We start from the raw sequence: 13,857 nt of genomic DNA on the forward strand, positions 1-13,857 counted from the left end.
AGAAAATAACTCTAAGGAAACCCAATCTTAAGTCATTTCAGAATAAATGTAAAGCAACTCAAAAGGAGGAAAATAAGAATTAGAAATAACATTAAAAGGAGTTCTGTCTGACAATCAGATCTCCTTTTCCAGCTGTCAGTGACTCAGCTGTTACTGCCTTGTTTCCTTCTTCCATTTGCTTTCTCACCAACACCTCTTTAGCTGCTACTTCAGAACCCAGAACCTCTTTTCATCATAACCCTCAATTCCCAAGACCCTTCTGTGCTTGAGCTGTGGGTCTGCCAGGAAGTATATTGCTCCTTATAAAGGGGCTTCTAGCCAATGCCTACAACAGCGATAGCTATACAAACAATAGCCACCATCTTTGATTGGGTACTTTCTATGATCTTACTATATTTTTTTTTTTTTTAAATCTACTATTTCACATACCCAAATGAGCTCAGTATTGTTATTAAGTATTAATAGTATTGTTTCCAGGGATCACAGTTTTTTGAATTGTTATTGTCTTTGAATAGTGCTGGTCACACCACCGTACCCCTTCAAAAATTGGTGTTGGGCAAAAATTAACTCAAAATGGATCAAAGATCTCAATATAAAAGAAAGTACCATAAAACTCCTAGAAGATAACATAGGGAAACATCTTCAAGACCTTGTATTAGGCAGCCACTTCCTAGACTTTACACCCAAAGTACAAGCAACAAAAGAAAAAATAGATAAACGGGAACCCCTCAAGCTTAGAAGTTTCTGTACCTCAAAGGAATTTGTCAAAAAGGTAAAGAAGCAGCCAACTCAATGGGAAAAAATTTTGGGGAACCATGTATCTGACAAAAGACTGATATCTTGCATATATAAAGAAATCCTACAACTCAATGACGATAGTACAGACAGCCCAATTATAAAACGGGCAAAAGACATGAAAAGACAGTTCTCTGAAGAGGAAATACAAATGGCCAAGAAACACATGAAAAAATGTTCAGCTTCACTAGCTATTAGAGAGATGCAAATTAAGACCACAATGAGATACTATCTCACACCAATTAGAATGGCTGCCATTAAACAAGCAGGAAACTACAAATGCTGGAGGGAAGGTAGAGAAATTGGAACTCTTATTCATTGTTGGTGGGGCTGTATAATGGTTCAGCCACTCTGGAAGTCAGTCTGGCAGTTCCTTAGAAAACTAGATATATAGTCACCCTTCGATCCAGTGATTGCACTTCTCAGTATATACCCGAAGATCTGAAAGCAGTGACATGAACAGATATCTGCACGCCAATGTTAATAGCAGCATTATTTACAATTACCAAGAGATGGAAACAACCCAAATGTCCTTCAACAGATGAGTGGATAAATAAAATGTGGTATATACACATGATGGAATACTACATGGCAGTAAGAAGGAACGATCTCGTGAAACATATGACAACATGGATGAACCTTGAAGACATAATGCCGAGCAAAATAAGCCAGGAACAAAAAGAGAAATATTATATGCTACCACTCATGTGAACTTTGAAAAATGTAAAACAAAGGGTTTATAATGCAGAATGTAGGGGAACTAGCAATAGAGAGCAATTAAGGAAGGGGGAATGATAATCCAATAAGAACAGATAAGCTATCGTGGGTAAATTTAATGTTCTGGGGATGCCCAGGAATGACTATGGTCTGTTAATTTCTGATGGGTATAGTAGGAACAAGTTCATAGAAATGTTGCTATATTAGGTTACTTTCTTGGGGTAGAGTAGGAACATGCTGGAAGTAAAGTAGTTATCTTAGGTTAGTTGTCTTTAGGAACATGCTGGAAGTAAAGTAGTGATCTTAGGTTAGTTGTCTTTTTCTTACTCCCTGGTTATGGTCTGTTTGAAATGTACTTTTATTGTATGTTTTTTTTAAGTTTGTTTAATTTTTTTATTTTTTACACAGTTGATTTAAAAAAAAAAGTTAATTTAAAAAAAAAAAAAACAAGGAAAAAAATATGCAGAGCCCCCTTGAGGAGCTGGTGGAGAACACAGGGGTATTGGCCTGCCCCACCTCGATGGTTGCTAATGTGCTCACAGACATAGGGACTGGTGGTTTGATGGGTTGAGCCCTCTACCACAGGACTTGCCCTTGGGAAGACTGTTGCTGCAAAGGAGAGGCTAGGTCTCCCTATAATTGTGCCTAAGAGCCTCCTCCTGAATGGCTCTTTGTTGCTCAGATGTGGCCCTCTTTCTCTAGCTAAGCCAACTTGGCAGGTGAAATCACTGCCCTCCCCACTATGTGGGATCAGACACCCAGGGGAGTGAATCTCCCTGGCAACGTGGAATATGACTCCCGGGGAGGAATGTAGACCTGGCATCGTAGGACGGAGAACATCTTCTTGACCAAAAGGGGGAAATGAAAGGAAATGAAATAAGCTTCAGTGGCAGAGAGATTCCAAAGGGAGCCAAGAGGTCACTCTGGTGGGCACTCTTACGCACAATATAGACAACCCTTTTTAGGTTCTAATGAACTGGTGTAGCTGGCGGTAGATACCTGAAACTATCAAACTACAACCCAGAACCCATGAATCTTGAAGACGATTGTATAAAAATGTAGCTTATGAGGGGTGACAATGGGATTGGGAAAGCCATAAGGACCACACTCCACTTTGTCTAGTTTATGGATGGATGAGTAGAAAAATGGGGGAAGGAAGAAAACAAACAAACAAAGGCACCCAGTGTTCTTTTTTACTTTAGTTGCTCTTTTTCACTTTAATTATTATTCTTGTTATTTTTGTGTGTGTGATAATGAAGGTGGCGGGGATTGATTTTGGTGATGAATGTACAACTATGTAATGGTACTGTGAACAATCGAATGTACGATTTGTTTTGTATGACTGCGTGGTATGTGAATATATCTCAGTAAAATGAATATTAAAAAAAAGTTGGTGTTGGGGACAGCAAGCAGCATCTTCTTAATGGAAGGAATTGAGGGTTTATTATCTGGAACTTACTGGGATACTGTAACCATAGGACACAAATTGTATTTTGATATTTAGGGCTTTTACAATAAAGGGTATTTCTTTTTTTTACCAAAGCCTAGCAGAATGCTTTCATTTCGCTATTTATTATGGGCACTTTCATAGTTATTAAGGCTTCCAGTATGTGCAACCTGGACAATTTTAACCCAAAAATATCCAGCTGCATAATCATTAAGGTTTTGATTAATGTATAATAAAACGTATAATGTTTTAAATTTATTACACACTGGAGACTTACTATATGCTCTTCATATAATTAATTGTAGTACTAAGCCCTCTTGTTTGCTTTTTGTGTCTTTTTTAGGCTTCCAGTAGTTTCATTAATGAGTCAGTTAATATAAACAAACACACTGTGGACCAACAAGACCTTTTTTATTCCTAGAAGCTTGACATATCAGAATATTTTTACTTTCATATTGAATTTTTTTTAAATAGAGGCCTCATCAGGCCATTCAGGAACCTGTTAAGCACAGGTTAAATCAGTTAAAATAGCACTACTGAAATAAAGAAATCAATGAAAATATGTTGCTTCCCCCTGAAAATCACAGATATGACCTTTGAAAACCTGCTACGTGGGTTATTCTGGCAAAAGAAACAAGCTTGTGACTAAGTGAGAGGTATATTAAGAGTTTCCCACACACTGTTTAACACACAATACAGCAATTCCTATTAGTAACAAGAAGAAAAGGAAGAGAAATGGAAAGAAGGACAAAGACCTGCCAGGCTGAACCAAGCAACTGCACTCCAATGGGAAAAGGAGCACCGGAGTGCCTCATTAATTTAAATATGCTAGAATAATCCAAAAGTGGGGGGCGGGGAACTAAACTTGAATTCAAATGTTGCTTTCAAGGCTAGGATGAAAAATGGTCTTCCCCTTGCTGACAAGAAAAGCCACCTGTTTTCTCAGTTAACACAACTGATCCAACCCAGAGTCACAGATCTTCATTTGCCCTACATATACAAAAAGTATTTTAAGAATGTCAGATGACTGCTCTCTTTCAGATTTTCCACTTTCCTCCTTTAAAATACCCATTAATGCTTATGGGTGGGGAAGAGGAGTTGGAAACCAAATTATTAAACCAACAAAAGGCTTTTTTCCTAATAGAACAATCTTGACATTTACTCTGATGGTTAACAAAAACAAAGAAACAAACAAAAACCCACATCAATCTTTCGATGAACATATTTCCTATTCTTCACTTTATTATTGCTGTGCAATCAACAAATATACCAAGGTCTTCTTTGTCAAGCCCTGACAAATTTCCCTTCTCCCTAACAAGAGTTCTAGTCCTCACTGATGATGAGTGGCAGGCCAATGCAAGTTAACAATTAATAACGTAAATATGGGCTCCACAAAATGAAAAAAAACAAAACCAAAAAAAAAATCTATGTAATTTTTAATCACAGTTAAAAAAAAAGATATATTTTTACTTTTTTGCAAGAATCTAGCAATCAAGAAATAGTACTGATGATTTACAAGAGAACTTTGTTGGACCAAAGAGATGTGGAAACTCTTCAGTCAATTATAAATGTATATTTTTGCATAAATCCCTTTTGGAATGTCTTAAAGCAATAAAAAATATATTTTATAAATTGCATAAAGCTTTTCCATATCCTGTGATATTCTTATTAGGCACATGTTCCACTGATTGTTTTGTAAATATTTTACAAAGTCGGGAATAATTTGTGCTTCAGTGAAAACTATGCATTGATTAGAGCATACCCATCATTCCAGTTATTGCATTCTGATTTTATGAGGTTCTATACCTTTCATGGTCTTTGAGCTATTTTACAACTCTGTAAGTTGTAGACAACTGTTAGCAACGCAAAGGAATTGTTTACAGACAAGCAAATAAATTCTGGCTGGTGAAGGTTCAGTTGACTTCCCACCTACACAGTTAAAGAAGCCAGTTTTATCTCTATTTTGCGGATTTATTTCAATATTCCTGACGTTTAAATAGTCCTTTGAATTGGTTGAAACATCTTACCAATTCCCTCATTATAACGACTTAAAAAAAGGTAAAAATAAAATCTTTAGTATACGTTTATTTTACATCTGTAAAAAAGTTATGATTTTACCTTTTTTTTTGAAAATTATCCTTTAACAACAATAGAATGGAAAAGTAGGTTTCTGAGCAGAGAGTTTTAATGTTAGGTCTCTATATCTCTGATCTCACAGATGGTTATCAGTCTTCTTTATTTCACTTTTTGTGCAGTGATTTTGCTCTTCTACTTATTTTCATTCAGCTACCATTCCTTTTTTACCGCAGATAAACTTGCTACTCTAAAGTTATTTTTATTGAGATCCATTCATAGGAACCATTACATTGTATTCAAAGGAAACATTTCACAATATCAAATTAAGAAACAATGGATTTTTATACTTACTGTGCCCCACCAGAGAGCATCTGCATATGTAGAAAACTCTTTATTGGCATCCTTTTCCACCAGATAGACAAGGAAAGATGAAAAAATAAGAACCAGAAATCCTATGTACCAAGCTGTGATTAATTCCTAGATATAAAAAGAATGAAAGATTTTTAGAGGTGAAAAATCTTCAAAAACAAACAAACAAACAAACAAAATCTATACAGATTCCACTCATTCTCCTACCTCTAGGATGTTTACAATGAGTTTTAAATAAACCATTACACACCATGTCCCCAAACTGCTGTAACCAACTTCTGAAATGACCAAGTTGGCCTGGGATAGGTTTATTAAATACTACAGAAATCAATGAAAAATTTTAAAAAATTCACATTCTATACCTCGGAAAGGAACTCTTACCTTGCTATGAGCATAAACCACAGAGCCTAGCAATTTCCATGTGCCTCCCCTTCGGTCCATGCGCACCATACGGAGGATCTGTAGGAAACGGAGACTTCTCAGTGCAGATGTGGCAAAAATATTACCCTGAGTTTTTGCAGAAACAACTGCTATTGAAGCGATAAGAACAATGGTATCTGGAAGAAACAGGGTAAAACAGCCATTAAGTAGCATGACTAGGGATTTTTGTTTCCCAAAACAATACTTCAGAAAGGTTCACTTTGGCCTATTTGAAGCACAAAATAAACAGAATCTGAACCCCAGCTCAGAGCAGGGCTACTTGGGCCTATGATGTGCAAAGGCAGAGAACAGGGCCTACCTATGGCCTTCCCTCTGACCCTTTGGCCATTGTGAGCTTCATATGCAATCGTGAACCATTTAATTTTTAACCTCAGTGAACTGGACAATGATCTTCAGGAAGTGCAGCGTTCAAGGAGCCTTAGGGCTGAGGACAGCCTTCCATAAATGTTTCCGGTTTCGTTAGAACTCCTGTCCAAGGACCTCCTGCCTCAGTGCCAGCAGCAGGGCTTCTGGGATGATCCGACAGAATCACTGGGGCAGGTCTGGCTGTGACGGGGCCACTTGGTATAATCATGTCTCCTGCTTTCTCTCCAAACAAGCTGCAGCTGCTTTCTGCAAAAAATTCCCTTTTGTTGTGGAGTCTCCAACTTCACATACAATTTAACAAAGGTGTCAACTATGACGAATGCTCCATGCTCTCTGCATAGGGTACTCTTTATACCAGATCAGTTAACTATGTGTAAGTTTACTGCACAAATTGAATAATATTACTTTTTTTACAACAGAGTATGTAGTTATACACACTATGCATTGCATGAAAATGGATATTTAATATTTAAATATTGATATTTTGGTTTATAAAACTGTTCTTTTGTAAGCAAAAAAGAGAAAAAGGGCAGGTAATGGAAACATTGAAAAGATAAAAGAGGACTAAGGGTAAAAATTTTAGTGAAGGAAAGTAGTTTTGAAGTAGAAGAAGTGAAATGGAGATGAATGGCCTCCCATGGAAATTTTAGCATGTTAGCTTGACCTTAACACCCTCAAATAAAATTTCCTCTGTATTCCAAGTGGACTGTGCATGACTGGGCTTCCATACTCCAAAGAGGTGTTACACTTCAATGATGTTACATTTATAGTGTTTCTGTGGTCCTCACATTTATCTATTACATGAATGTGTTTTCCTCATTCAGTTTAGCCCTCCTCCTCACCCTGAGAAAGGTCTCCTCGTGTGGACTGAGAAGGTCACATTCCTGGTGGTTTTTTTGAGTCAATGCTCGGAGAGGGCCAGTGGTTCATAGGGCAAAGGTCAGCTTTAGGGGTATTTCAGATCTGAAAGCTGTGTGGGTTTGTGAGTAGGTACAGAGAGAGCCTCAAATGCATCCTTTAGTTTCAGCTCTCTGCGATGGTTGGAAATGAGAAATAACTAAATGTACTGACATGGGCACCTAATATATATTTTAAGTGAAAACAAAGCAAGTTGCAAACAGTCTGTAAAATGTGATCTTATTTAATAAAAAATGGATATTAGTAAATGTGCTGGTTTGAATCTATTATGTCCCCCACAAAAGCCATGCTCTTTAATGCAATCTTCTGGGGACAAATTTATTAGTCTTTTGATTAGGGTGAGGCGTTTTGATTAGGTTGTTTCTCCCATCTGTAGGTGAGACTTTGATTCGATCATTTCCATGAATGTGTGACCGTCCCCATTCTGGGTGTGTCTTAATTAGATCACTGGAGTCCTTTAAGAGAGCTTACGGAGAGAAGAAGCTCAGAGAAGCTGAGAGGGACATTTTGGAGAGAAGCTAAAATATGTAATCCAGAGTTTGCCCCTGGGAGAAGCTAAGAGCCAACACAGACCCAGATGCTTGGAGATGCAGACAGGAAGATGTTTGGAGATGCTAAGTTAAGAGATGAAGCCCAAAGTTTGCCCTCGAGAAACAAAGAGAGGATCCCCAGATAATTAGAAAGAAACACCCTGGGAGAACAAGCAAGGATGCACAGGAGCTGAGAGAGAGAAGCTATGAGAGATAGAACCCCAAATTTTGGAGAAATCCCATTTTGAAACCAGAACCTGGAAGCAAAGGACCACCAGATGCCAGCCATGTGCCTTCCCAGCTGACAGACGTGTTCCCTGATGCCACTGGCCTTTCTTCAGTGAAGGTATCCTCTTGTTAATGCCTTAGTTTGGACACGTCTATGACCTTAAAACTGTAAATTTGTAACCTAATAAATCCCCTGTATAAAAGCCAATCCATTTCTGGTATTTTGCATAATGACAGCTTTAGCAAACCAGAAAAGTAAATGAATAAGAAAAACACATAAGAATATACACAGATTCTAAGCATTAATTATCTCTAGGGTCAGAGAGTTGGATTGGTATGTAAATAAAGAGGCTTCTCAGTTTCTAAGTTATTCATTCCTGTAATGTTTGAATTATTTTTTAAAAGCAGTTTTTTTGAGATATCTCCACAGGCAATATAATCCATCCAAAGTGTACAATCAACGGCTTTTAGTACAATCACAGAGTTGTGCATTCGTTACCACAATCAATTCTAGAACATTTTCATTAATCCAAAAAGAAAAACCTCATACCACTTAGCAGTCACTTCTCAATCCCTCTATCCTTCCCTAGCCTTACATAACCACCAATCTAATACTGTCTGTATAGATTTATTTATATTTACATTTTATATAAAAGGAACAATACAATATGCAGCACTTGTATCTGGTTTCTTTCATTCAACATTAACATTTAAAAAAAATTTTGTTTTAATTAGAGAAGTTTTAGGTTTATAGAAAAGTAATGTAAAAAATACAACGTTCCCATAAACCCCCTATTGTTGACATTTTGCATTGGCGTGGTACCTTTGTTACAATTGATGAAAGAATATTAAAATAATACTGTTAAATATAGTCCATAGTTTACATTAGGTAAACTATACACCACATATACCACACTATTCTTAACACTTTGTAATAATGTTGCAATTTATTATAATTCATGAAAATAACATTCTTATATTTGTGTTATTAACCACATTCCATTGCCCACAACCGGGTTCACTGTGTTTGTTATACAGTCCCGTGTTTTAGCTTCTAAATTTCCTTCTGGTAACATACATGACCCAAAACTTCCCCCATAACCACATTCACAAACATAATTCTGCGCTGTTAATTATACACACAATAATGTGCCACCATCACCACTATCTGCTTCCATTTACAATCAACCTAAATAGAAATTCTGCACAAATTAAGCAGCAGCTCCCTATTCTCTACTTCATTCTTTTCCCTTGTAACTTATATTCTAGATGCTAACTCTGTGAGTTTGCCTAATTAGTTCATACCAGTAAGATCATATAATATTAGTCCTTTTGTGTCTCATTTATTTTACTTAACATAATGTCCTCAAGTTTCATCCATGTTGTCGCATGCATCAGGACTACATTCCTTCTTACAGCTGAATAATATACCTGTGTGTGTGTGTGTGTGTGTGTGTGTGTGTGTGTATACACACACACATACATACATTTTGTTTATCCATTCATCAATTGATTGGACACTTGGGTTGCTTCCATTTTTGGCAATTGTGAATAATGCCACCATGAATATCGGTGTGTAAATGTTCCCTGCTTTCAGTTCTTCTGGGTATATACCTAGCAGTGGGATTGCTGGATCATATGGCAATTACATACTTAGCTTCCTGAGGAGCCACCAAACTGTCTTCCACAGAGGCCGCCACACCATTTTACATTCTCACCAGCAGTGAATGAGTATTCTTATTTCTCCACATTCTCTCCAACACTTGTGGTTTTCTGTTTGGTTAACAGTGTCCATTCTTGTAGGTGTGAAATGGTTACCTCGTAGTTTTGATTTGCATTTCCCTAATAGTTAGTGATGTTGAGCATCTTTTCATGTGCATTTTAGCCATTTGTATTTCCTCTTTTTAAAAATGTCTATTCAAGTCTTTTGTCCATTGTTGAGTTGTAGGGCTTCTTTATATATATTCTGGACATTAAACCCTTATCGGATACGTGATTTCCAAATATTTTCTCCAAGTAGGTTGCCTTTTCACTTTCTTGACAAAGTCTTTTGAAGAAAAAATGTTTTAGTTTTGAGGAGGTCCCATTTATCTATTTTTTCTTTTGTTGCTTGAGCTTTGGGTGTAAAGTTTAAGAAAACATTCTCTACCACTAGATCCTGAAGATGCATCCCTACATTTTCTATCAGAGTTTTATAGTTTTTGATCCATTTTGAGTAGAGTTTTATAGTTTTTGATCCATTTTGAGTAGAGTTTTATAGTTTTTGATCCATTTTGAGTTAACTTTTGTATAAGGTGTGAGGTATGGGTCCTCATTCATTCTTTTGCATGTGGATATCCAGTTTTCCCAGCACCATTTGTTGAATAGACTATTCTGTTGCAGTTGAGTGGGCTTGGCAGCCTCGTCAATTATTGTTAATTGACCATAGATGTGAGGGTGCATTTCTGAACTCTCAATTTGATTCCATTGGTCAATATATCAATCTTTATGCCAGTACCATGATGTTTTGACCAATGTAGCTTTTTAATGTGATTAAAGTCAGGAAGTGTGAGTCTTCCAATTTCGTTCTTCTTTTTCAAGATGTTTTTCACTATTTGGGGCCCCTGAGCCTTCCAAATAAATTTGATAATTAGCTTTTCCATTTCTGCAAAGTAGGCTGTTGGAATTTTGATTTGGAGTGCTTTGAATCTGTAAATCATTTTGCATATAACAGACACCTTAATGATATTTAGTCATTCCATAAACATGGAATGTCCATCCATTTATTTAGGTCTTCTTTGATTTCTTTTAGCAATGTTTTGTAGTTTTCTATGTATGGGTCCTCTGCATCCTTGGTTAAGTTTATTCCTAGATATTTAATTCTTTTAGTTCTATTGTAAATGGCATAATTTTCTTGATTTCCTCCTCAGAGTGCACATTACTCTGCACTCTGTTTCCAGTAGTGGAAACACTACTGATTTTTGCTTGTTGATTCTGTATCCTGCCTCTTTGCTGAGCTTATTTATTAGCTCTAGTAGTTTCGTTGTAGATTTTCTGGAACTTTTCTATATACAGGAACATGTCATCTACACATAGTGAAAGTTTTACTTCTTCCTTTGCAATTTAGATGCCTTTTATTTCTTTTTGGTGCCCAACTGTTCTAGCTAAAACTTCTAGTACACTGTTGAATAACAGTGTTTTCATATATGCCCTTTATCATGTTGAGGAAGTTTCCTTCTACTCTTATCTTTCGAAGCGTTTGTACCAAAAAAAGATGCTAAATTTTGGCAAATGCCTTTTCTGCATTAATTGAGATGATCATGTGTGTTTTTTCCTTTTGTTTTGTAAATGTGGTGTATTACATTAGTTGATTTTCTTGTGTTGAACCACCCTTGCATACCTGGGATAAAACCCACTTGATCATGGCTTATAATTCTATTAATGTGTTGTTGGATTCAATCTGCTGGTCTTTTGTTGAGGATTTTTACATCTGTATTCATTAGAGAGATTGGTTTGTACTTTTCTTGTGATATCTTTATCTGGCTTTGGTATTAGGGTGATGTTGGCCTTGTAGAATGAATTAGGGAGTGTTCCCTCCTCTTAAATTTTTTGGAAGATTTTGAGCAGGATTGGTACTATTCTTCTTGGAATGATTGGTAGAATTCACCTGTGAAGCCATCTGGTCATGGGTTTTTCTTTTAAGGGAGGTTTCTGATGACTGATTCAATCTCTTTACTTGTAATTGGTCTTTTGAGGTCTTCTGTTTCTTCTGGAGTCAGTGTAGGTTGTTTGCATGTTTCTAGGAATTTGTCCATTTCATCTAAGTTGTCTAATTTGTTGGCATACAGATGTTCATAGTATCCTGTTATGATTCTTTTTATTTCTGTAGGGTCATTAGTAATGCCCCCCCCCATTATGATTTTATTTATTTAATTCTCTCTGTCTTTGTCAGTCTGGCTAAGGGTTTGTCAGTTTTGTTGATCTCAAAGAAACTACTTTTGGTTTTGTTGATTCTCATTATTACTTTTTATTCTCAATTTCATTTATTTCTGTGCTAATCCTTGTTATTTCTTTCCTTCTGCTTGCTTTGGGATTAGTCTGCTGTTCTTTTGCTAGTTCCTCCAGGTGTGCAGTTTGGACATTGATTTTAGTTCTTCTTTTTTAATGTAGGAATTAGGGCTATAAATTTCCCTCTCAGCACTGCCTTTGTTGCATCCCAGAAATTTTGATATGTTGTGTTCTCATTTTCATTTATCTAAAGATACTTACTGATTTCTCTTGCAAATTCTTCATTGACCCACTGAATGTTTAGGAGTTTGTTGTATACCTTCCAAATATTTTGTGAATTTCTACTCCTCCATCTGTTACTGACTTGCATATTCATTCCATTATGGTCAGAGAAACTGCCTTGTATAATTTCAATATTTTTAAATTTATTGAGACTTTTTTTTATGACCCAATGTGTGTTCTATCCTGGAGGATGATCATGAGCACTTGAGAAGAACCTATATCCTGCTGTTTTGGGGTACAATGTTCTGTATATGTCTGTTGGGTCTAGTTCATTTATCATACTATTCATGTTCTCTGTTTCCTTATCGATCCTCTGTCTAGATGTTTTATCTGTTGATGGGAGTGGTGTATTGAAATCTCCAACAATTATTGTAGAGATGTCTCCTATCAGTTTTTCCAGTGTATTTTGGGGCACCATAGTTGGGTGCATCAATATTTATGATTGTTATTTCTTCTTGGTGGATTGCCACTTTTAATAATATATAGGGTCCTTTTTGGTCTCTTATAACAGTTTTACATTTAAAGTCTATTTTGTCTCACATTAGTATAGCTATCCCAGCCCTTTTTTGGCTACTGTTACCATGGAATATGTTTTTCCAACTTTTCACTTTCAACCTATTTGTGTTCTTGTGTTTAAGGCAGATCTCTGATAAACAGTATATACATGGAGCATACTTTTTTATCCATTCTCCCAATCTGTGTCTTTTGGTTGGGGAGTTTAATCCACTAACATTCTATGATTTTATTTTATAGGCAGTACTTACTTCAACCATTTTATTCTTTAGTTTTTTATGTCATATCTTATTTTTGTCTCCCTTTTTACACTTTTTGTTACCTTTATTGATAATCTTCATTTTTACACTCTTCTCCAAATCTCTCTTCCTGTCTTTCCCTTTCCGCCTGCAGAATTCTCTTTAGTATTTCTTGTAGGGCAGATCTCGTTCACGAACTCTCTCACTTTCTGTTTATCTGAATATTTAAAACTGTCATTTTTGAAGGACCGTTTTGCTGGATAAAGAATTTTTAGCTGGCAGTTTTTCTCTTTCAGGACTTTAAATATGTCATACCACTGCATTCTAGCCCCTGTGGTATCTGATGAGAAATCAGATGTATGTGACACATCACTTCTTGCTGCTTTCAGGATTCTCTCTTCATCTATGGCATTTGACATTCTGATTAGGGGGTGTGTTGGAGCAGGAATATCAGGATTTATTCTGTTTGGTGTATGCTGCACTTCTCAGATGTGTGTATTTACGTCTGTCACAAGAGTTGAGGAATTTTGAGCCATTAATTCTTCAAATATCCTTTCTGCCCCTTTTCCCTTCTCTTCTTTTCTGGGACTCCTATGATGCATATGTTTGTGCACTTCTTGCTGTTATTCAAATCCTTGCTACCCTGCTCATTTTTTCCCATTCTTTTCCCTATCTGTTCTTCTGTCTGTAAGATTTCAGTTGTCCTGTCTTCTAGTTCACTGATTCTTTCTTCTGCCTATTCCAATGCTCTATTGCATGCCTCTAGTATATTTTTAATCTCTTCTATTTTGCCTTTCATCCCCATCATTTCTGTTATGTTTCTTGTGTTCTAAATGCAATTTTATTGGGATATATTCACACACCATACAATCCATCCAAAGTATACAATCAATGGCTCCCAGTAACATCACATAGCTGTGCAATCATCATTGCAATCAATTTTAGTATA

General features: G+C 36.4%; 1 protein-coding gene across 2 annotated transcripts in view; it reads right to left on the reverse strand.

Moving 5' to 3' along the window:
* KCNQ5 (potassium voltage-gated channel subfamily Q member 5) overlaps window positions 1-13,857 on the reverse strand; it is a 596,680-nt gene that overhangs the window by 116,654 nt on the left and 466,169 nt on the right. For both annotated transcript variants that reach the window (XM_037844184.1, XM_037844185.1), the window contains exons 4-5: window positions 5,786-5,961; window positions 5,387-5,512 (exon numbers count right to left, since the gene is read on the reverse strand). In XM_037844184.1, coding sequence (XP_037700112.1) covers window positions 5,387-5,512; window positions 5,786-5,961 — 302 coding nt within the window. The remainder of the gene's footprint in view (window positions 1-5,386; window positions 5,513-5,785; window positions 5,962-13,857) is intronic.

Source organism: Choloepus didactylus, chromosome 7 (genome assembly GCF_015220235.1).
Source record: "Choloepus didactylus isolate mChoDid1 chromosome 7, mChoDid1.pri, whole genome shotgun sequence".
Taxonomy (NCBI): Eukaryota; Metazoa; Chordata; class Mammalia; order Pilosa; family Megalonychidae; genus Choloepus; species Choloepus didactylus.